The following is a 24,179-nucleotide window of genomic DNA, read 5'->3' on the forward strand; positions in this document are numbered from 1 at the left end:
TCTTAAGGAAAATTCTCTCAAAACCTTAAGCTCACAAACTTCTTAATAAAACTCACTTGGGATGCAACAACTCTGCAACTCCTTATATAAGACTAGATAACTCCTAATCTTATTAGTATTAATCTATTTAGATAATTCCTAATCCGTTTCATAAACCATATCTCGGTAGGATTAGGATAGCTTGTAATACAAGCTACTTCAAGCTTCCAACAATCTCCCCCTTAAGCTTGAAGTTATCTTTTGACAGGTCCTCAACTCCAATTAAGCTTCTCATTTCTTTGTAACGTATTCTCCCAAGTGCTTTAGTCAAAATGTCTGCCCTTTATTCACTTCCCGGTATGTGTTGAACTTTGATTTGGTTGTTGTCAACACACTCTCTTATGAAATGATATCTTCGATGAATATGCTTACTCCGTCCATGGAACACCGGGTTCTTAGTGAGAGCTATGGCTGACTTGTTATCAATGTGAATCACCACTTTCTCGCACGTTCGGCCAAGTATCTCACCAAGAAGTTCTTGTAACCAAATAGCTTGCTTGGCTGCCTCTGTTGCTGCCATAAACTCTGCTTCACAAGATGAAAGAGCCACCGTTTCTTGTTTCTGAGAACACCAGGTGATTGGCGAATCTAAGAAGTAAAAAACGTGACCTGTTGTGCTTCTCCCGTCGTCTTCATCAACATTGTGACTTGCATCGCTGTATCCTACAAGATCTGTATTAGCTACCCTTGTGAACGTTAGACCGTGCGCAAGAGTTCCTTGCAAGTAACGCAATACTTGCTTCATGGCTGCTGCGTGCGAAGTCTTCGGTTCCTGCATGTATCTGCTCATAACTCCGACCGCATACGAGAGATCTGGTCTGGTATGGAGCAGATATCTGAGACAGCCGATGCTCCTCCTATATTCCTTTTCATCGACTCGCTTTTCTTCATGTGCTTTCGAGAGTTTCAAGCTTGGGTCCATTGGCACATGAACTAAGTTACAATCTTTCATTCCTGTTTCCTCCAATATTCTTTTAGCATATCTCTCCTGGCTTAAGGTAATCCCGTCTTTATATTGCTTAACTTCAATGCCTAAATAGTATGTAAGCAATCCCAAATCACTCATCTCAAATCTCTCAGACATCCCTTTCTTAAACTCATTGATCAACTCAAGACTTGTTCCTGTTATAAGGAGATCATCGACATAGACTGCAACAAGAAGAAGATCGTCCTTTGCTTGACGTCGGTATAGTGCTGGCTCCTTAGAACACTTAACGAACTTCAAGTCTCCTGGAACTTTATTTAACTTTTCATTCCATGCCCTTGGAGCTTGTCGTAGACCATAAAGAGCTTTATTCAGCTTATACACTTTGTTTTCTTTTCCTTTGATCTCATAGCCCTCTGGCTGCGACACATAAACTTCTTCCTTCAGATCACCGTGAAGGAAAGCGGTTTTGACATCTAGATGATGTACTTGCCATCCTTTTGACGCTGCTAGTGATAACAACAGTCGGACCGTTTCAATCCGTGCAACTGGAGCAAACACTTCCTCAAAATCAATTCCATGTCGTTGAATGTAACCCTTTGCTACTAGTCTTGCCTTGTATTTGTTAATGCTCCCATCTGAATTTCGCTTTATTTTGAATATCCATTTCAAACCAATAGCCTTAGCTCCAACCGGAAGTTCCATCAGTTCCCAAGTTTTGTTCTTAATGATCGATGCTATCTCATCCTCGCAAGCATCTCTCCACACTTTCTTATCTTTTGCCTCACCAAAACTCCATGGTTCATCATTGATCATTAACAACAGTTGCTCTCCTTCCAGTTCTGCGAGCAAGACGTAGTCATCTAAGTAACTTGGCTGTCTTCTCTCCCGTTGAGACCTTCTTAGCTCGTTTTGATCCTCTAATACCTCTTCTTCTTCCTCGTTTAGCTCTTGATCCTCTGTTACCTCCTCTGTTACATCCTCTGCTACAGGAACTTCGTCTTCTTCCTTGTGCTTAAGATCGCTTACCTCTCCTTCGTTGATTCCATGATTTCCATACTCTCCAAAGTCGATGATGATAGATCCTGTATCATCTTCCTTATCACAATTCTTCCAGTTCCAGCATTTATCCTCATCGAACTTTACATCTCTGCTCACCACCACTTTTCTATTCCATGATTTCCATACTCGTGTGGCAACCCTATTGCTCAGGTATGTGGCATGCCTTACTGCTTCGCCCCATAGGTAGTTGGGTAGTTCCATGTGCTTCAAGATACTTCGGGTCATTCCTAAGAGAGTTCTGTTCCGTCTTTCAACCACTCCGTTTTGTTGAGGTGAGTAAGGAGCTGTAAGGTGCCTTGTTATTCCATTTTTCTCACAAAAACTTTGAAATTCGTTTGATACGAATTCTCCACCTCTATCTGTTCTCAAAGTTTTAATAGCAGCTCCAGACTCTTGCTCAACTATAGCTCTAAACTTCTTGAACTTCTCGAATGCTTCCCCTTTCTCCTTTAGAAGTATTGTCCACATATACCGTGAGTGGTCGTCAATTAGTACAAATATATATCGTTTCTGTGATGGAGTGGCGGGTGAGATTGGACCACAGAGATCCCCATGAATGAGACCAAGTGCTTGCTCAGCTCGAAACATTGTTGCTTGTGGGAAAGCATGTCTTGCTTGTTTCCCAAGCAAACAGGAGGGACATGTTTCTTTTTCAATTACTATCTTCGGTATTCCTATCACAAGTCCCTTGTTCATCATTGATCTCATTGATTCTCTGCCTATGTGCCCCAATCTTGCGTGCCACTTTGTAGACTCACTTGATGCTGTAAGTTGTAGATAGTGTTCGTTGACGATGTCGATCTCCACCTTATATAAACGGTTCCTTGAACGCTTTGCTTTTGTTATTAATCTGCCATCTTTATCTCTCAATGTAAGCTGGTCATCTTTCATCCTAACATCACAACCTGCTTCTGTCGCTTGTCCGAGGCTAATTATGTTGCTCTTCAAATCCGGGATGAAGTAGACGTCTGATAGGATCTTCTTTCCGCCATCTTTAGTGTAAAATAAGATCGACCCTTTACCTTTGATATCAATTCTCGAGTCATCTCCGAATTTTACTTTCCCTGTAATAGATTCATTGATTGTTTTGAAATAAGTCCTGTTCCCGGTCATATGATTTGACGCCCCATTATCTAGATACCACACGTTGTCGTTGTTTGTTTCGAACTCCTGTGGCTTTACATTCCTCTCGTTGAGGTAAACCACCTCATGAACCATTAGTTCCTCTGCTTCTTGTGTGGCAGTGTCTTTGATTTCTGTAGCTTCTTGAAGTTTTAGTAAACGGTCAGGACACATAGATGCGTAATGACCGGTTTTATCGCAACGAAAACACGTAATCTTTGAGATGTCGAAGTTGTCATAGTATCGCTCATTGTATCTATCATTGTATCGTCCTCCTCTGCCTCTACCACGGTTATAGTAGCGTCCTCCGCGTCCACGGCCTCTATAGCCATTGCCTTCTCGATTGGAAGAGTTTGAGGTCGTTTGTGATTCCATGTTTGTGTACATGAGCTTGTTCTGCGTTTCTTCTTCTTCTTCTTCTGCAACACGTTCTTCATAAGTTTTCAATCTTCCAATGATGTCTTCGAAGCTTGTAGTCTTGAGATCAAGTACCTGTTCAAGCGATGCCACAATATGGATATACTTCTTTCGAGGTAGACTCGACAAAATTTTTTTAACTAGTTTGGACTCCTCAAGACATTCTCCTAGAGCGGTTGATTTAGATGAAATCTCAGACAACTTCCCAACAAAATCATCAATAGTATCACTATCCTTCATCTTTAATCTCTCGAACTCAGCCATCAGCGTCTGTAATCGTGCCTCACGCACTCGTTCTGCACCCATATAACGTGATTTAATCGCATCCCACACTTTTTTAGCTGAATCTAGTTCACCTACTTGTAGCACAAGTGCCTCGGGTATCGACTGGAAGATCAATGTTGTTGCCATATCATTCTTCTCATCAATATCTGATTCGATCTCCACTACACTCCAGACTTTATGAACCTTCAACAACAACTTGATTCGTATTGCCCAGACAGTATAGTTCGTCGCCGTAAGCATAGGACACTTTATCGTAGAAGGTCCTACTTCTTTAGGTTTAATCGCAACAATATCTCCCATGACTTGATCGTTTTTTCCTAAAGCTCTGATACCAAATCTAGTAATGGAGTTTCACGATTGTAGTTTGTAAGATCACAACAATAATAAGAATCACCCTCTTATTAAACTCTTAAGGAAAATTCTCTCAAAACCTTAAGCTCACAAACTTCTTAATAAAACTCACTTGGGATGCAACAACTCTGCAACTCCTTATATAAGACTAGATAACTCCTAATCTTATTAGTATTAATCTATTTAGATAATTCCTAATCCGTTTCATAAACCATATCTCGGTAGGATTAGGATAGCTTGTAATACAAGCTACTTCAAGCTTCCAACAAAATCAAGGTCGGTTGGTCCCCAAGATGTAAAGCTTTTGGAGGAATTTGATATAATCTAGTGATTTAACTTTCAGAATGTTGCTTAATGATAATCTTATTGATTCATCAATTTCTGCATATTTGAATCTCTGCAAAAGGATTTATGTCTAATACTTGTTATATATTAATTTGTTTTGCACATTTACTTTCTTGTTTAGCTTTAGAAAACAAACAAATGACATCGAGCTAATTTCTGAATTGGCTAATACGAAAAGAGTTTATGTTCCCCAATTACCTTCGCATGGGCTAATATGTCTAAAGCTTCCTTTCTTTTTCTTTTTTTCTTTTTTTTTTGCTGTCAAAAAAAAAAAAATCTTCGCATTTAGCTATGTGTTGGGTTCCTCTCAGATAGAAAAAATCCAGTGAGTTTGGTTGGAAATAATCAAATTTGGAAATGGGTCATCAATATTAGTTCATAAGATTAATACTTGGATCTTAAGGGTTAATGAGATACTATGTAAAATCTTTTTACTCAGTTTTTGTGGCTAGAAGGCAAAAAAAAAAGAGAGAAAGAGATATAATTCTTTTGAATTTGTCAAGGTAAGTTTTGGAGGGTCAAACAGATTCTAATCAGGCTGATATTTTGTGGAAAGCTTTTTCATTCAGTGGGTTAGAGTTTCATTAAAAAAATTTGTATTTCAACGGCTGGATTTTATGTTGTCTAGGTTTAGTGAAGTTGCCCGTCTTAGTTCTTTAGCATTGATGTCTTAAGTGTTTGGTCAATCCGACACTAAAATCTTCTCTGATTGGGTTTAAACTTGGCAGATGTATTGCTGACTTGTTCATATTGGATTTTTATGGTGAGATTACTCTTTTCTCTCTCGAATCCTAGTGAGCAGAGGTTATTTTATTGCTGCCGGTTGTGAAATTTTGTGTTATCCTCTTGTTGTTGTTTTTGTGTTGGAGATAACTCTTTGTACTTAGAGTCTCTGTTATGTTCAGGTTGTTAAACATGGAGGATGTGGTTGTATTCATATACATTTATATAGTGTGTTTTTTTAATAGACTACGATCTCATAGGTTTTTTCTTCTCACATCAAAGAGATTTCCCTAGTAAAAAGTCTTTGTCTCATTTAGTTTCTGTTTATACTATATTTTGCTATTGTCAAAATATTTTTTTTCATAGGTTCACATACACAAAGTCAGGAGAACACAATCGTTGTACTTTTGTTGCGCCATGTCTCTTTCTCCCCAACACTCTGCTCTTACTTGAATCTCATCAATTGGTTGAGACCCGGTTGTATATTCTTTAGTCACTTCAGTCCTTGGAGCCTTAGTTACGTCTGATTCGTGAGACAAAAAAAACAAGAAAAGAAATCGAAAATGATCTACTCCGGTTTAAAATAGGCATACTTTCTCAAGCAGTAATTTTAGTCTGTCATATAATTAAGCCAACGATGGTTTACTTTGGTTTGAAGGGTTAGACATCTTGAGTTAAATAAACATTGGCAAAACCGAAAAACAAAAGCCAATCAAAAATCGAGTTAGGCAAAGAAGTCATGTTCTAGTTGAACAACTCGAGAAAGTAGAAGAAAGAAAGCATTTGGAGTTGCTTTAGGAGCAAACCAAAGACACTTATGTTCTGTCTCTTATTGAAGTTGTTAAATAATTAAGTAAACGCAAGACACGGTTAATGCATTTTTTTTTAAATTTTATTTCAATTCTATCAAATTATTCTTCCAAATCCCATATTCGGTCCCAGAATCCAACTCTTAAAATACGATTAAATTTATATTTTTTTCTTCTTATAAATAATTAGGAGAGAGATGACACGAGTCACTCCACCACCAAAGCTTTTTCCTTTTTTATTTTGTTGTCTTCTATTCGATTCCGCTTTTAGAAAAGTTTGTTGTTGGGTTTGGTTTCGATCGATTCTAGAAATCTGTTCTGGTGGAAAAATCCCAGTTTAAAAGAAAAAACATCTCTCTATCTATCATCTCTAAAGTTATCTTCTTGGTGCCATTAACGAGCTTCATCACAGTGATTCTGTAATCTTCAGATTTCTCCTTTTCAAGGTTTTTCTTTCCACTCCTTTCTTTGATGTTCTTAGTGAGGACGAATCTCTATTATTTTTATTTCGTGTTTGTCTTATGATGTTGTCTTCTGTAGTTAAAAGATCCCATCTTCGAAATTAAATGCACCGTCTAAACAACAAAAGCTTTGATGACCATGTTTTGATGTTTATTAATTGATTATTAATGTGTAACCGAAGCAAAGCCTTTTTTTTTTTTTAATTTTATTTTTCTCATTGCCCATATCATCGTCAGTTTTTGAGTTTACTTCCACTAGATCTGAAAAAAGAAAATTATAATAAATTTTATTATTTTAAATAAAAACTCATCGTTTTCTATTCGATTCCGTAGGAGTTTCGCTTTCACAGTGGTCCAGATTGTGCTGGTCAGTTTCTGGGAGAGTGATTGTGTGTTATCTCTGTTTCTTTCTTTGAGCTGTGCTATCTATCATCTCCTAATCTCCGAAAATATTATCTCATTGATGGTTTTTGAGAAAAGTTTCCATTTTTGTCTCTCTGAAAGATCATTACGTAGCTGGAGCGTCTGATTCGGAAAATTTTGTATGTTTGTAACGTGTAGATTTTCAGACAGGTACCTTCTTGCATGTGCCTAGATCAGCCTATAGAGAACTGAGATTTTGGTATCTGTTCTTGTAGAGAGAGCTGTTTGATTTTCTCCTTGTCAAGGGGACACAAGGACTGTGGTTGGCTCTTGGTGAGTTTTTCTTATTTATTGAAATGACTTTGTTTCTGGATGGAAATAAATTAACTTTTGCTTTGTGTGTAGGTCGGTGAATAAATAAAATAGATAATGGAGCATGATTTACCGTCTATTAAATCATGGAAGTCACTTGTTAAGAGGAGAAACAACCCTCAAGAAGGGGTAAAAGCTTTCTTCTTTTTTGGTTTTGTGTTACTCGGTGATGATGTCTGCGTGATTGACGGGTCTATATGATGTTTTAAGACTTTTGAATTTTGATGTGGGAAAGCTTTTGCAGGGCAAGTCATCGTGGAAAATGAAACCGGTCATGGCTCTCATGTGTACACTTCTTTTGATATTTTGGTATAAGACCACTAATATCCAGTATCAACAGACACAGGTAATTTATGTGGTCAAATGTTTTTTTTTTTTCCTTCTTCTGTTATGAGTGACAATTCAAGTAACTTTCTCTTGTTTTGGTACTTATGTGTTGCTCAGATAGAAGAAACAGATTACCCCTTTGAGATGGCAAAGGTAACATTATTTCTACCCCCTCCTCCTCTTTCTTTCTAACAAGATTGATTCTGATTTGATCTTGTTAAGGAATCTGAACCGGTGAGTGAGAAGTTGAAAGGGTTGCCTTTTGGCATCATACAGCCTAGATCAGATTTGGAGTTAAAGCCTCTTTGGTCAAGTACTAGTTTGAGGTCAAAGGTTAGATTTTTCTTCAGTTAGTCAATGAAGAATCAAATATAAATGTCGCTAGAGGATGTTGTGATGAATGGTTGTTTTTTTAATAACAGGGAGGTGAATTGACAAACCGTAACTTGTTGGCAATGCCGGTAGGACTTAAACAAAAGGATAATGTGAACGCTGTTGTACAGAAGGTAAGCATGCTTTGTGTGTAGTGAATTTACTTATGGCGGCAAAGAGATTAGGCCTCTCTAATGTTTGTTTTTGTTTCTTATATTCAGTTTCTTCCGGCGAATTTCACTGTGATTCTGTTTCATTATGACGGAAACATGGATCAATGGTGGGATCTGGAGTGGAGCTCTAAAGCCATACACATTGTTGCACATAACCAGACAAAATGGTAGACATAGTGATTGTGTTCAATATAGAATCGTATGTGTCTATTTAATTTCTTATAGTGGAACAAGATTTGGTTTGTACTCTCAGGTGGTTTGCGAAACGGTTTCTCCATCCTGATATCGTCTCCATTTACGATTATGTTTTCCTTTGGGATGAAGATCTTGGAGTTGAGAACTTCAACCCTCAAAAGTAATATTCCATTTCCTTCACTTGTAAAGTTACAACTCATAAAGGTGGAATTATTATTAGTTCCTAAAGCATTCTTTATCTCTGCCGCAGATACTTGAAGATAGTTAAAAAAGCAGGACTTGAGATCTCTCAACCGGCCTTGCACCCAAACTCAACCGAAGTTCACCATAGAATCACAGTCCGGTCTAGAACAAATGTATTTCATAGGTGAGTGAGTTCCTAGTTGTTAAGGCCTTCTCTTGATGTTTTGTTGCTTAAACCAAATTGGTTACCAAAACCGCAGACGAGTTTATGATAGTAGAGGCAATATGAAGTGCTCAAATACTAGTGAAGGGCCTCCATGCACCGGGTAATATTTCTTTAAGTGACATAAAGTTGTAAGACTTCTCTACAACCATTACTCCCACTTTCTCTCATTGTTGTTTGTCTATTTTCCAGATTTGTTGAAGGAATGGCTCCAGTGTTTTCAAGATCTGCCTGGTTTTGCACTTGGAATCTAATACAAGTAGTTAATCTTTGTCACACCTTAAACCTATTTCTAATGACATTGCGTCCAACTTATTGTTGATTTTTTGCGGTTTGTAGAATGATCTGGTTCATGGGTGGGGAATGGATATGAAACTTGGGTACTGTGCTCAGGTAAAATCCAGTTATCTTTCTAAAAGAACCTTGAGACATTTCACCAATGGCATTCTCTATCTATATGTGTCTGTTTGTTTTGTTAATAGGGTGACCGTAGCAAGAAAGTTGGGATAGTGGACAGTGAATATATATTCCATCAAGGCATTCAAACTCTAGGTGGAAGTGGTTATCCCGACAAGAAGGTAATATATATATATATATATCCTCCTCCTCTACTTCCCCCACAATATTCTTCCTTGTATATACACGAAATTTTAACAAATGATCTTTTCTTTATTTCCACAGAACTCAGCTCGCAGCGGAGTCACAAGGGTAAGGCGCTGTTTCAGCATCTAAAATCTCATTTCTTAGACTGTACTGCTGTACATTAACAACAGAAATATCATAACTTCGGTTACTTTTACTTTATTATACAGAGACGCGGTTCTGCAACTTTTGATTCAAGAACAGAGGTGAGTTCTTATTTATTGTTACCAGATGGTGAATATGTTGCCTTTGCGTCGAGAGCAGGGGTGTGTAATCTTTTTGTGTGTGTTTGATGATGAGCAGATACGGAGGCAGTCAACATGGGAGCTTCGAACTTTTAAAGAACGATGGAACCGAGCGGTTGAGGAAGACAAGAACTGGATCGACCGGTCTTCATCGACCAGGAATCGTATCAGCAATAACCGGAGATTTAAGCGGAGTAGTGTGATTTCAAGTTTATTGCAGAGCCAAGCTGAAGAGACTAGAAAATAATCACATGCAGTTTTTCTTTAAAAAAAAATCAGATAAAATATAGAAAAAAGGTTTTGTTCATTGTTAAATAGTTAATCATCATTCGCTTCGCTTTGATTAGTGTAGTTTTTTTATTATCTTCCCTAATTGATTGAGCATGTTTTTTTTCTTAAAAAAAGTTCATATTAAATTGGGGTCATTATAAAAAAAATTAGGATAAGAATTCAAGTCTTTTTTCTTCCTATATAAAACACCTTTTATAAAACTTTGGTTAATATCACACTGAACATTCAGTCATTTTCATAAAATTAGACAGATTGTATTAAAAATATTATTTTCTAGTTTCTGAGATGTGAAAACATTTTTGTCTCATCAAATTCGTTCGAGTTTGTTATATGTAGCGAAGGCGGATGCATTTTTGTTTCCTCATTATGAAATTTGAAAGTTTCCAAATAAAATCTGATGAAAGATTAGAGAAAACAAAACTAATGGATTTGTAATAATTCTGAAATGCCAATCAAATTTGTTTTAATGGCTTATTCTCGTTTTTATTTTCTAAAAACTTTAAGACAATTTTCCAAGGTTCTTAGAAGCTGACAAGATCCATTGACCAAAGGACCATTTCTATTTTTTCCATGTCATTTCTCTCTCTTTAGAAATTTCAAACTGTTTGTAAACTACAATCGTTGAATAATAATATTTTTTTTTTAAAACTAATGTACTTAATTTTTTGCTTACGTTGCTGATGACAGTACTTTTTTTTTTTTGTAACGACGATGACAGTACTTAAAGAGATCAAAGATATTTAACAAAATAATAAACTACATAGTATTATTCAGAAAACGAAATACTCAAATATGAAGTATTAATAAGACGCGCTTTTGTGTAGTATAAGATATATATAAAAAAAAGGAAAAAATAAACTATAGTATTTGGCTAGTTCTCGGTCCGTGTGCTAAGAGATCTTAAAAATCGATTGCAAAGTCTTCTGAAGCTCTAATCTTCCTGAAGCGATGGCTAATAAGTATGATCGGAATCCATTCGCTGAGGAAGAAGAAGTCAATCCTTTCGCTGTAAGCTTTCTTCACTTCAGATTAACTTTTTTGTGGGATTAATAATTGACTTGTGGGAAATCTTGATGGGTAGCTTTCGTTGATTTAATCAAAAAATGTTTTCGTTAAGCAAAATTGATTTTGGAATCAAATACAGAATAATAATAGTGGGAGTGTTCCGGCTGCATCGAACTCAAGACTCTCGCCTTTGCCTCCAGAGCCTGTTGGTTTCGATTATGGTCGAACCGTTGACATTCCTCTCGACAATGACAGATCCGCTTCACAGGTTGGTTGGTTTGTTTGAGATTTGAGGAGCTGCTTTAATTTATTTTTTTTTTTATGTGGGGATTATTAGTTATAATAAAGCTTTGTTGGGAAAATTTTAGAATTTGAAGAAGAAAGAAAAGGAACTTCAAGCCAAAGAAGCTGACCTTAGACGAAGGGAGCAGGTATTTTTTATCTGCTCAACTGTGTCTTCTTCTTTTGCTCTTTTCTTGTTTACACGTTTCCTCTCGGTTCTTGAATTGTTTTTAAGCTGTACAAGTTACATACAGCCTTTGGCATCAATATGCATACAAATTCTTGGTGCTATTATCTAGCCGCAGCACTGTTGCTCTTTTGAATGCTTTTTCTTTTATCTTCTTTTGGTTCGATGTAGGAGGTGAAGCGGAAAGAAGATGCTGCTGCACGAGGTACTTTTTCTTACAAAAAAGTCTAGTCGACAAGTCACACTTTTAACTGTTTTCTCTTTTCTCTATTATGCAGCTGGAATAAGTATTGAAGTGAAAAACTGGCCGCCTATCTTCCCACTTATCCACCATGACATTGCAAATGAAATTCCTGTTCATCTCCAAAGGCTGCAGTATGTTGCCTTTGCTACCTATTTGGGTACGTTTCTTATGATAAGTAGTCCTTCCTACTTTTTCACATTTTCATTCTTCTCTTCCTTCTGTTGAGACATTTATGAAGTGGTTCTTTCTTCGGCAGGGTTGGTTCTTTGTCTATTCTGGAATATTATTGCCATTACTACAGCTTGGATCAAAGGAGAAGGTTTGTCTTATCTCATGTTTCCTCATTACTGCATAGTTAACTTACATGGTTTGTTTGTGTTCAGGAGTGACGATATGGCTTCTTGCCCTTATTTACTTCATAGCCGGTGTCCCAGGAGGCTATGTGTTATGGTATCGTCCCCTCTACCGTGCCTTCAGGTTTGGAGTTCTCTAATTTCATAGTCCTGTGTTTTAGTATTTTTGTTACTGCGCTTTTCATATGTTTTTGTTGAATGTATGCAGAACTGATAGTGCATTGAGCTTTGGATGGTTTTTCATGTTCTATATGGTGAGCGACGATTAGCTTATATGATGTTATTTACCTTTTTTTTTCTGGGTAATATCAAATCTGAATCCTTCTTCTTGCTGCAGCTCCACATTGCTTTCTGTGTCTTTGCTGCCGTTGCTCCACCTGTTGTCTTCAAAGGCAAATCTCTTGCGTAAGTCTTCGTTAAAAGAAAAACATTTCCTCAACGTTTGAAGTTTATTTTGTCATTGCTTTTGGTATATTATCAACGCAAAGACAAGTTTTGGTTCCTATTTTTTATTAAAAACTCCAAAATACACTCGCATGTAGGTGCAGTAGGTAGTTATGGTTCTTAAAAAAATTTTCTTACAATCGATTTGTCTTCATGTAACAGTGGGATCTTGCCTGCAGTAGATGTCTTAAGCGGTAATACATTGGTTGGGGTAAGCATTCACCCTTTGATGATCTTAAAACAAATCCGGAGATAAAAGCATCAAACATGATCTCTTTATTGTTATGGATCATTGACCATATTGTTTTCTTTGTTTACAGATATTCTACTTCATTGGGTTTGGGCTTTTCTGCCTCGAATCAGTGGTCAGCATCTGGGTTATTCAGGTCTCTCTCTATTCAACTCCCAGTCACTACTTTATCTATCTACCTATCTGCTTTTTAACAGTGTTTATAATCTCAAATCGTTTTTGTTTTTTTGTTTTTTTGGTTTGAGCAGCAAGTGTATATGTACTTCCGAGGCAGTGGGAAACAAGATGAGCTGAGACGAGAAGCAGCAAGAGGAGCCCTCAGAGCCGCCGTATGATAGCTTTATGTAGCATATTGGCTTGTGTATGAAATCTTCACTGTTTCTTTCCTTTTTCAGATTCTTCTCCTTGTTTTCTAAGCAAAAAAAAAAAGATTCTATTTTGTTTATACTTTCTGTATGTAAATCTGTGTTTATTCAAAAAGTCAAGAGTTCAGCTTCATATTTTTTTGAACTTTTTTTTTTTTGCATTTGTGTTCTTTCTACATTATAATATTCTGATGGCTTTTTAGCATCGATAACTTCTTGATTTTCTTTATTAGATAATGATATCTTATAAATTGGTGTACATAATACCAGTTAATTGGTTTACTGATTTTGTTTAGAATGCATAGCGTTTGGCTATTTTTGACCCGTTGTACCTAAATACGTTATTATGCATATTATGCATACAAATGGACTAACACTTCTTGCAGGGAAATTATATGAGATAACATGCAAAGAAGAGTTATTGAAGGGGGGAAATGAGTAGTGCGTGGTTCTCATATACCCGACTTCTGTAGTAAACTTTTGTGGTTCTCTTGAAGACTGATGATATAAAGACGAATCTTTACGTTCAGAGTGAAACAGAGCGAGGAGATGCTATAAGGTAATTTCTAAACTAATCTCTTCATCATAATATTTCTAACTTAAAGAGTGAAAACAAAAACATGAACTGGACTGGAGTTTTGTCAATGTGGTAAATAGGACCGGCCCTTCATGTCTGGACACCTAAAGCATAAAAAAAGAAATTTGGCCTATTACACAAAAGAAATTAATAAATGTAACAAGAAAGCTTCAAACTCTAGGCAAGAAATATTTTAAAGTCTTTAACAACCACCAAACCACAGCTGATTAACATCAATTGACTGCCCCTAAATATCTATATATCTTTTGGCGTCTAAAGCTGGTGTTTTACCAGCTTTACCCCAGAACCGACACTGGTGGTAAAAACAGATGCGAGGAACACATCAGATATGTATCACGCAAGGTTGAAAGAGTCAGGGGCAGAGGAAGAAAAGGATGTAAGGAATGGATCAAATAAATGAAGATGCAAGTGGAGCTTGTAGATGTCAATGGTCTTCCGTGACTAACTAGGCGACGAAGTCACTGATGCTGGAGGCATTAGTCGTTACTACATAAGGCATGCGGAGTGGTGGGTTACCATGTGGATGCAAGAGATGTTGAGATGGAGAAGGATAAACTGAGGGTTTATGTCTTGACGTAGTCGTTGAAGTAGTTGCTGAGGCAGTGTTTGTCAGAGAGTGAACCAGGAGGCATGCAGAGTGGTAGAGACCATGTGGACGCAAGAGGCTGAGCTGGCGTGGGATAAACTTGAGGAGCAAGTTTATACCGTGGAGAAAAAGGCAAGAGATAAACTTGGGGAGCAAGTTTATGCCTTGAGGAATAAGTACATTTCAAGAAAAGGAAAGTGTACTTATTGATATGGAAGTTGTCCATATTCATGTTGCCTTGGAGACTAGGGTTTCAGGAACGTGGAGATCACTATAAAAGAGCTATGGAGTCGTCTGTATTCCATAAGACACTGGCTATTATTATAGAGGAAGGGTGAAAATCCCTTAGGGGTATTCTTGGGTCGTGCTGAAGCAGATGCTGAAGTACTGACGGGAAAGAGACATGTTTGGGTAGATTAGGAATCTGTCTGTAACGTGTGTTAGGGTGTTAACACTGACGTGTAAAAGCTGATAAACAAGTCTTGTAATAGATTGTTTAAGCGATTTCTAATAAAGCATAGTTGGTTGTTTGTATCTATTTTGTCTCTTGATTTATCTTCTGCATTACTCAATTGTGGTGTCATCTTTGCACTAACAATAAAATGTTCAAGAAAGTGAGGGAAAAATCTAAGAACATCAAGAAAAGTTTTACCAAACATGGACATGGTCTTCTTAAAGTGCACGAATCTGATCAGTGCTTTGAAATAGAAGCAAGAGAAGTAAGGGAAAACCAAGACCTATTGTCACACCTGAAAGTAAAATTGATGCAAGAGATTAATTCAAGTGAATGTAGGAGCCTCTTTCAATAGTAATTTTTGAACGTCTTATGAGCCGAGCCGTTCATTGATAATTTATCATAATATAAGTGTTCGCCAACATCTTTGTGTATGTGATTGAGACCAAAGTGTTGATATAATTGTGCTCTTTTTCTTCCTCTTAAATCAAAATGATAGGATAAACAAGTGTAATCAAGTCCTGCTATTAGCATATCTGAGTTTTGGCTTGGTGTTTGGATATTCAAGTGTCCTCGGTACTTGTATGAATGTACATGTACAATCTGCAGTATCTTATTGTTTTTGTTTTTAGTCATGTATACGATATTTCTAAATTGAATAAGTTCTCTGCAGAAGAAACAACATAGGTTTGTTTTAATCAAGAGAATGACCAATGGTCTTCTGTTTGCGAAACACAAGGAACCAATGGTTATACTTAGTCATCTTTGCCTTTTTTATAAGTAATGAACACAAATTATTCCTAAGTAGTCTAATCTATACTTATGGTTCATAGTTGAGGGGTGAGCTAAGGCTTTTGGAATGTGAAATTTAATAAGAGTTTAATAAATATATAAATAAATACTTAACTTTTTTTTAGAAAATAGTTTCAAAAAGAATTTTAGAATTTCAAAAAGAAAATTTGAAAAAAAAAACAATTACGTAAAAATATTCAAAAAAATTATAAAAATTTTGAATTTAAAAAGTATCATTCAAAAACACAAAAAAAAATCATTTAAATTTTTTTAATTTTTATTTGTTTAAATAATTATTTATTTGATATATATACATATATAGAGATAGAGAGAGAGAGAGTAAGGATATAAGACTCTTTTGACTCTTAATAAAGAAGATATTTTTGAAAATGTCTCTTTAGTGATGGTTAACGTGGATAATGGTACCAACAAATTGGTAAATATGAAAATTTTCTATTTTTGATTCAATTTTATTTCTATTATTAAACTGTTCAATATGGTATTATAGCTCAATGATTCTAAAGTTAAAAAAAAGTTTAAATTGGCTGTAAATGTTACAATTGTTTTACACAAAAACTAAATAAATAAGATAAAATGTAATTAAATCATAAATATGTTTAGTTAAATTTTACTCATCTTAGTTATCATTCTATAAATGATTTCAGTAATAATAACAACAATTTGTGAGTTAAATTATTTTAAATTTGTTAGACACAAGACAATGGATAAATACAAAACAATTTAAATTTCTAACAATTTAATACTTTAAAATCAGTTGTAATATATATACACAATTATATTCAAATATAAGTGTAAGAGTTTCCTAGTTTCTATTAACAACTTAATAATAAAAAATAGTTAAACATCAATATAATTATCACACAATATTTAGCAAAGATTAAGCCAAACAAATCTCAACAGAAATTAATTTATATCGAGAAAATTATAGTTTTTTTCTATGCAGAGAAAAATCACAGGTAAATAGATTTATCAATAAAAGGTTCCAAAACAACTCAATCAATCTAAATGGCTATGGTGTGTAGGAGCACTTCCACTAGAAGATACCTAATAGGGATTTAAGTAATTAAAAAAACTAGAATAAATAAGAGAGAGAATATAAAAGTATCTAAAAATAGATTCTTTTAGATACTCTTGAAAGATTTTTTACCATGTGTTGGCATATGGATATTTTGAATCTATTTTATGTAATAAATTTTAGTCAATCAATTAATTGATGTTAAAATATTAATATTATAAAGTTTAGATATCAAAATGAGAAACTTTATTGATAAGGTTTCTCTAATGTAGTTACATTATTTTAGTTAATAATCGTGATATGGTGTAGATTCTAGGATTTATTTTCTTTTGCTAAAATGCAGATTCTAGGATTAATCTGATTTTCATCGGAAAAAAAAAACAATTGTTGAAAAGTTCTTCGGTATGACACAACATCTCTGTTAAGATATTTAAAGAAGAAACACTAAATATATAAAATGAGATTTATAACCCTAGAATTAACTTTTTAGGTATTATAACTCGTTACTGCCACATCACTTGATATTTCTTACATATCATATAAAAAAAGACATTTATAACTTTAAAGTTAACTTTCATAAGTAAAATGGGATTTTTTGTGTTTCTCAAACGTAAAAATCCAATAGTTCCTACGTCACAATAGAACTCATTAACTCGTTTGACTAAGAAAAAGTCATCTCAATATATTATTAAGAATAAGAAAATAATTATAGAATTAAACACGAAAACAAAACAAAAACAAAAAACAAAGAAGCCAAGCGGCCCATTAGGGTTCAAAATAAAGAATTTAGACTATCTCATCACTACTGGTGCTATTACCGTTCCATATACCCATCTCAATGATCTCATACTCATCCTCGCTTCTAATCACGACGGTGTGCAACACATTCACTGGGGAATTGTTGGGAGCAGTAATCTCATCCGCATGAACACTTGACTCACAAGAAAACCTAGTTTGGCAGAGAGGGCAATTGACATTTTTTGGGTCGACACAATCTATATGAAACAAATGAAAACAGTGTGGTATAACCCTCACAGTCTCATTTACGTGAAACTCATTCATACAGGCAGAGCATTTTTGAGAGAGCTTCTCTTCTCCTTCTCCGCTGGTTCTGAACTCTGGTGAATAAAACATGAAATGGTCATCATGGTCGTTGCTTAACCGTCCCGATGAGGTCACTCTGTCAAGAACGTCGTTTCCGCGCCTACATTTATTAACCAAAACATAACAGCTTACAAGTAAAAAAGCTGTCGCCAAGATTCCTATCACACCGGCGGCTATGATCTGAAAGTCCATAGCTATACAAACAAAGCTTTGATGGAGAAAGAGTGCATGAATAGTATATTTGAAAGGATGTTTACATTTATATTAAAAGATAATTGACAGAAATGGGAATAAAATATTTCAGAGAATTAACTGAGAAGTATTTAGAATAACTGATTTGAGTGATTTGTGTATATTAGATCAATCTATACATATTGACCTTTCCTTATTTAGGCTTCTTCAAGATTATTAATTTAGTGTAAATTTTTTAAAAACTTGTACAATATTTAAGGATACGAAGTGGGTTAATGGAACAAACAGATTGGGATTCTATATCCTTTGCATAATAGTTTCATTTCAGTTCTTGAGTCGTGTTATGTATGTGTAGTAATGTTTTGTTTCAAAGTTATGATGGTTCATAATGTTTAGAATGAGCAAAGACATTGTAATGATTTAGGTTTAGAAACAGAATCATTTCGGTTAAGGCTCTGTTACTAGGAAGTTCCTTGATTTAAGTACACAATGCATTTAATCGACCTATAGAGTAGAGAAGATCAGAGCCACATACATACAGTGGAGATTGTTAAAAAGTCGAATTTATTTATGGTATTTGAATATCACATTGTGTGTTTACAGCGTTATAGTAATATATAGTTTCTCTGTTTTAACTCTGTAAACACACAATGTGATATTCAAATACCGTAAATAAATTTGACTTTTCAACGATTGATATGTTAACAATAAGTTTTTTTTTTGTAATTTGACAGATACTAAATCAAAGATAGTTATGTTGTCCAGACGTCCAGTAAAATAAGAAACATGTCTACCTAATTATAAATCTGTTTAGATATGTATTTCTAGTTTTCTACTTTTCATATATGTACTAATATCAAGTTATCAAAGAAAAGTTTAGAAAAGCATACACCTGGTCGCACAGTTTGGCTACTTAGAAATCTTCCATGTTTTTAAGACCAGACCAAACCGAAAATTATTTTGGTTACGGTTTAATATGGTTCAACAAGATCAAACATAGTTCAATAATCTAGTTCAATAATTTTTAAATATATAAATTTAAAATTAAAATTATTAAATATGATACATAATTAAATATAAATGTATATCAAATATAAAATATTATACATATTTTTTTTGTTTATATTGTTAGTTTATATAATTTTGATGGTTTTAGTAAATTTTATAGAGTTCAATAACTTTGAGATCCAATCCGACCATTTGATCGGTTCATGGTCGAACCATTTATTAGATTCAACACGACTACATAACCGGTTCATGGTTGAACCTGGTCTAACCACCGGGTCGGTCAGGTTTTGAAAACACTGGTATAGATATGTTTATGTACGAGACTATTTCTAGCTGTATAAAAGGAACTAGAGCGAGCACACATATATGCCGCCATATAACTACAGTAATTGTATTCAAAAGACCCGGATCAAATCGGTAATATAGTTATTTGGTATAAATATCTGAACCCATTTCAGATATATTAATAATTTGGATATTTTTAGGTTCTTATACATCATAACTGAACTCATCCAGACCCAACCCACCCAGAAATTTATAATATCCAATCGGAGCCTATTTTAAAACCCAAAAAGCCTAAACCCGAAAAAACAATCCATATCTGAATGGGTACCCAAATGTCCATGCCTAACTAATTATGTAAGCAAATAAAAAATTCTCTGTTAACTGTTTTGAATTCTTGCACGAGAAAATTCATTTAAATCTGTCAAATTATTATGGTAAATATAATTAATGAATTAGTTAAGAGAGTGGAAAAAAAAAAGAATGTACAAAATTTAATAAAACACTTTAAAATAGATAATTTCTGCTTTGTATTTCTATAATAAATGTTGTCGAATTATTATGAAAAAACACTAACTAAAATGATTAGAATGTGTTAGAAAAGGAAGATGAAAATTGTAACAAAAACTCTTAAATTTAGGAAAGTATACTTTTGTACTTCAGTTTTAATAAAATAGATATTGTATATACAAAAAGTATTTAATTGATTTGGAGGAGAAGTTGGTGATAGTTGAAAAAAAAATGAAAGCAAAGCCATATGCCATATTTTAAAAATCAAGGAAACTAGGGTAAAATTATACAGCTAAATACAACACATTCAAAATGTAAATATATAGAAGGTTTCATTTTTCAATGGTTTGTTTACAGTTGAAAAATTTAAGTGTAAATGTATATAAAATATAACTTTAAAAGAAACAGCTTACTAAATAAAGTAATATATATCACTCTTAGTTTTAGTATTTTAAAATAGTTAAAGTTATGTTCCGTGAATTTGTTTTTTCTTCCAAACGAATTGAACTTTAATTATCAGTGTATTTCTAAAATAGCAGCTTCTAATTTTGTGTACTGTTAGTATTAAAATTAAGATGTAAATGCATTATTTGCTTTTTTTTTTAAATGGAGATTGTCTTTTATTTATTGAGGTTGTTTAAAATTTCAAGTTAATTCTGTTCATTAATTTTTTTTTGGTGTTCTTTTGGAAATGTTTATTTTATTATCATATTATTAATTATCAACTTCGATTTTTATTATATATCAAGTAAAAATCTAAAATGTGTTAGATAACTAAATCAGTAATGCATAATATATCTAAATAATATGTAAAATTTGCTCGTTGAATAAATAAAATAAGAATGATGTTGAAAAAAATGTTTTTGAAAATAAATGGTGAAGCGTTACAATACATTATTTAATTGACTAGCTACAAACAGACTCATACAGACTCTGCGAACCAATCCGGTAACTCCACATCTATATGGACGACGAAAGATGGTTGTTTTCTGGCACATCGTGCTAGACTATCTGCCTTTTGATTTTCCGTCCGGGGTACATGAATGATCTCTGAGCTAGTAAAACGTGTCTTCAGTAGCTTTGTGTCATGCAGGTAACTCTCAAACGCCGGTCATTCCTCTGGTTCCGAAACCATCTTCACCAGTTGAGAACAATCCGTAGCAAAAGTAATCTGAAACTGATGTAAATTCCTTATACATTCCATTGCTCATATCAGCGCTTCTAACTCTGCATGAAGGGGTAAATGACATGTCCTAGTATTCCTTCCACCCATCAATCCCTGAAAACCCTCAAGTATGCTATACCATCCTTGAACTGAATAAGGTTCTTTATCCTTTCAAGAACCATCGATAAAGCACCAACAACCGACTTTCAGCTGACAATTCAAAACCTCCGTCTACTGCGGAGCCTGTTTAGTTTTCATCTCCCAAGCCTCAGTCCAAAGTGTTGATTTAGTTTCTGCAAGCTTAAGTGTATCTCTTAGATCAATATCTAAATTACTGAAACCTTATTATTCTTTTCTTTCCAAATATACCATAATATCCACGCAAAATGATGATCTTCCATCTTACGGAGAACCCTCCAGAAAAGATGATTCATATTCGTAAATAGAGAGTTCGTGGGGAAATAGACTGGATTAAACGGTATCTTTGATAAGGCCCAAGCTTGACGTGCATGAGGGCACTCAAAAAACACATGGTTTATTGAGTTCTCCTCAGCTCTACATCTAATAGAACAAATATCTCCCTTCATTCCTCTTGCTTGCAAATTTTTTTGACATCTATACATCCGGATACCATTTGCCATAAAAAGTGTTTAATCTTCAGAGGACATTTAACCTCCCAGCAGAACGCTTTTAGAGCATCCACTGTAGGACCATAAAATGCTGGTGGTTTTTCCTTATCCGGATAGACCCGTTCTAACTGATATCCTGATTTTACCGAATATTTCTCATTATTTATGAAGTGCCATCCATTCCTATCCACCATATGTGCCTTACTCAAAGGAATACTTTCAATAATTTGAACATATTGAAAATATCTTTATTTACTAAAAATTATTAGCTCCTATTAGAAATTACCAATTACTAAAATATTTTTTAAATGGTAAAATATAGTTAGTTATAAAATTAGTTATATGGTTATTTCAGAAATTGTTTTGTCGTGCTGAAAAACAGAAAATTGTTTAGTCATATCATATATTTTACATGATATGATATTTATGTAATGATAAAACTTAGTTTAAATTTTGAAATATAGAAAGGAGTAAAAATAAACTCATGTCTCTATCTTAAAGTTTATAGTTATCCGAAGGAAAATTGTCAAATATATCACATTAATAATATCACTTTTCATGTTAAACTAACCATTTTTACCCTTGGGTTAACTAATATATACTTCGGGTTTAGAATTGAGGTGCAGGTAGGGTTTGGGGAATTTCATGATTACCACTTTCGCGGTATCCATCTTTACCACCAATAAAGAGACATTTTCAAAAATATTTTCTTTATTAAATGGCAAAATATTCTTATACCATTATTATATATATATAATAAATAATTATTTAAATATATAAAAAAATAATAAAAAGAGAAGAAAAAATAAAAAAATAATATTTTTAAAGTTTTTTCGATTTTGTTTTTCAAAATTTCTTATTGAAAATCGAAATTATGTTTGAATATTTTTAAATTTTTTAAAAATTTATTTATATATTTATTATAATCTTAAATTTCACATTCCAAAAACTCTACCACACTCCTCAATTATAAAATCTAAATCTATATTAGTTAATTCTAGGGGTATAAATGTTTTTTATCCTTCATTAAAAAAGAAAGTAAAAGTGATTTGTGTAAACATAAAAAGTGGTACCATGAATGTGATACTTATTGCAATTTTCTGTAAGTTTTTTAGAATGAAAAATTTAGGATTCTAATAAATATATAAATAAATACTTTAAATATATATTAAAGAAAATAGTTTCAAAAATAATTTTTGATTTTCAAAAACAAATTTAAAAAACAATTCGAAAAGAGTTATAAAAAATTAAAATTTGAAAAGGTATAATTAAAAATTATAAAAAAAAACTTATTATTTTTTATTTAATTAATTATTAATTATATATATAGAAAAAGTTCTTTTGTTTTTAATGAAAAAAATATTTTTGAAAATATCTCTGGTAAACTTGAATAATAATACTAAAATTTTTTGGTAAAGATGAAAATTCTCTTTATCCGAATATGGCCGGTCCTTTCGTATGATGTCTTATTGCAAATTGGAAATATAAACCTAAAATGACTTTATTGCAAACAGTAAATGTGTTGGGAAGCGGCGCTTCTCTCTCCCCGACCTTATCTCTTGCAGGAAAAAAAGTAATTCTCGTTTCCTCCGGCCCGGACGGCGCGTGGCGGCGCGTACCGGCGACCGGAGGGCTCTCCTTCTAGTCTAGGTTTTCTCGCTTTGCTGCCGCTTTCCCAGTCTGCTCCCTTTCGATATGTGCGGCGTCGTGGGCTAGGGTTTGGTGTCGGGGTGTGCTCTGCTGCAGAGGAGTTTCTTCTCCGCTGGCCTCTCCTCTTTCTCTGTGATTCCGGCGAGAAGGATGAGCGATTGGAAGTTGTTGCAGTCGGATTTTTGGGTTGTGGTTCGAGATCGATTTTCTCACTTTAGATCTTGTCTGACTTCTCTCTGTCCGCAAGTGGGAGGGACGGTGTGGCTTCTCTGGTTCGGCGGTGGCTTGCTGTTTCTGGTCAAGGAAGCCATTGGGTTCGAGAGGATGCTCTAGGTTCTCGATGGTTCGTCGAGTCTGGGTCCTTTTCCTTTCGCCGGGGTGTGTGCTGGTGGGTCCTATTACCATGGCGGCGGGTTGTGGGGTTGAGCACGCAGGCGGGTTGGTGCTCGAGCTCAGTGGCCGGCTCGCGTAGGTCTTGCTTGCGGTTTAAAGGGCGGTCGTCTATGCTGCTTCAGTGGCCGTGAGCTTCGAATCCTCACCTTCGGACCTCCTGTTCGTGGTCCCTAATTGTCTCTCTCCAATGTCGCCGGCTTTAGATTGTTGTGGAAGTCGGGGACTGTTGGGTTGGTTTGAGCCCTGGTTCTATTTCCATCTTTGCGGTCGCAATTGATGGTTCTAACAGCGCCAATTTCGGTTCGTTGGTTCTCGACGGCTACGGGCGTGTGGTGGTTCTCGTGTCTTTGATCGCCGCATCGAATGCTCGGTCTTCGCTCACATCCCAGCACTTCATAGGTTTGCTTGAGCCTCTTGTGGTGGTGTGCGGGGCAGTTGTGTGCAGGTTTGGGCTCTGATTAGGGATAGCGGAGGTGGCGGCCCACTTTGCTCGGTTCGGCGTAGTGTACAGGCCGTTTCCGGGTCTAATAATTGCTCGATTTGGATGTTGTGGGTGAGTTGCACTGCTGCTGTTGTTCGTATGGGCATTTCTTTGAGGCGCTCGGCGAGCTGTTTTCGGGTGGGTCATTATCTTTAAGAGCGGATCACCGGGGAGGCCAAAATTACTGGGTTCCGACTCTCGGTTGAACTTGGCTCATCCTTTTGTGGCAAGCTGTTGGTGCGGA

General features: G+C 35.0%; 3 protein-coding genes across 14 annotated transcripts; 2 read left to right on the plus strand and 1 right to left on the minus strand.

Moving 5' to 3' along the window:
• The first annotated feature begins 6,296 nt into the window (after positions 1–6,296).
• Positions 6,297–10,007, plus strand: LOC103830459. Of its 12 annotated transcripts, none has more exons than XM_033277980.1 (18): positions 6,297–6,524; positions 7,101–7,112; positions 7,178–7,235; positions 7,308–7,403; positions 7,510–7,620; positions 7,719–7,754; positions 7,824–7,934; positions 8,024–8,107; positions 8,195–8,313; positions 8,400–8,501; positions 8,592–8,708; positions 8,785–8,850; positions 8,940–9,006; positions 9,087–9,140; positions 9,230–9,325; positions 9,429–9,455; positions 9,560–9,595; positions 9,693–10,007. In XM_033277980.1, exons 4-18 carry the CDS (start codon positions 7,332–7,334, stop codon positions 9,879–9,881), a joined length of 1,287 nt encoding a protein of 428 aa, XP_033133871.1. In that variant the 5' UTR covers positions 6,297–6,524; positions 7,101–7,112; positions 7,178–7,235; positions 7,308–7,331; the 3' UTR covers positions 9,882–10,007. The 12 variants fall into 12 exon arrangements, with proteins under 12 accessions (XP_033133871.1, XP_018508263.1, XP_033133868.1 ...); XM_018652747.2 differs by having other exon boundaries at positions 7,519–7,620; XM_033277967.1 differs by adding an exon at positions 6,873–6,906 and having other exon boundaries at positions 6,302–6,524; positions 7,101–7,235.
• Positions 10,008–10,713: 706 nt separating this feature from the next.
• On the plus strand, positions 10,714–13,192 carry LOC103830519 (secretory carrier-associated membrane protein 3). The gene is made up of 12 exons (XM_009106323.3): positions 10,714–10,933; positions 11,070–11,198; positions 11,299–11,361; positions 11,571–11,604; positions 11,678–11,800; positions 11,900–11,962; positions 12,027–12,120; positions 12,205–12,250; positions 12,334–12,401; positions 12,603–12,651; positions 12,761–12,826; positions 12,939–13,192. Exons 1-12 carry the CDS (start codon positions 10,874–10,876, stop codon positions 13,023–13,025), a joined length of 882 nt encoding a protein of 293 aa, XP_009104571.1. The 5' UTR covers positions 10,714–10,873; the 3' UTR covers positions 13,026–13,192.
• A 4,115-nt stretch (positions 13,193–17,307) lies between these two features.
• Positions 17,308–17,817, minus strand: LOC103831469 (RING-H2 finger protein ATL16-like). Its single transcript, XM_009107353.1, has 2 exons — positions 17,586–17,817; positions 17,308–17,516 (listed from the first exon to the last, which is right to left on the minus strand). Exons 1-2 carry the CDS (start codon positions 17,815–17,817, stop codon positions 17,308–17,310), a joined length of 441 nt encoding a protein of 146 aa, XP_009105601.1.
• Positions 17,818–24,179: the final 6,362 nt, after the last annotated feature.

This window comes from Brassica rapa, chromosome A01, assembly GCF_000309985.2.
Source record: "Brassica rapa cultivar Chiifu-401-42 chromosome A01, CAAS_Brap_v3.01, whole genome shotgun sequence".
Taxonomy (NCBI): Eukaryota; Viridiplantae; Streptophyta; class Magnoliopsida; order Brassicales; family Brassicaceae; genus Brassica; species Brassica rapa.

Coding starts and splice junctions, on each gene's coding strand:
- LOC103830459 (XM_033277980.1), top strand. CDS start 7,332: ATGGAGCATGATTTACCGTCTATTAAATCATGGAAGTCACTTGTTAAG. Junction 8,108..8,194: donor TGAACGCTGTTGTACAGAAG/GTAAGCATGCTT, acceptor TCTTATATTCAG/TTTCTTCCGGCGAATTTCAC. Junction 9,596..9,692: donor CTTTTGATTCAAGAACAGAG/GTGAGTTCTTAT, acceptor GATGATGAGCAG/ATACGGAGGCAGTCAACATG.
- LOC103831469 (XM_009107353.1), bottom strand. CDS start 17,817: ATGGACTTTCAGATCATAGCCGCCGGTGTGATAGGAATCTTGGCGACA. Junction 17,517..17,585: donor CTCTCAAAAATGCTCTGCCT/GTATGAATGAGT, acceptor TGTTTCATATAG/ATTGTGTCGACCCAAAAAAT.
- LOC103830519 (XM_009106323.3), top strand. CDS start 10,874: ATGGCTAATAAGTATGATCGGAATCCATTCGCTGAGGAAGAAGAAGTC. Junction 12,121..12,204: donor CCCCTCTACCGTGCCTTCAG/GTTTGGAGTTCT, acceptor GAATGTATGCAG/AACTGATAGTGCATTGAGCT. Junction 12,827..12,938: donor TCAGCATCTGGGTTATTCAG/GTCTCTCTCTAT, acceptor TGGTTTGAGCAG/CAAGTGTATATGTACTTCCG.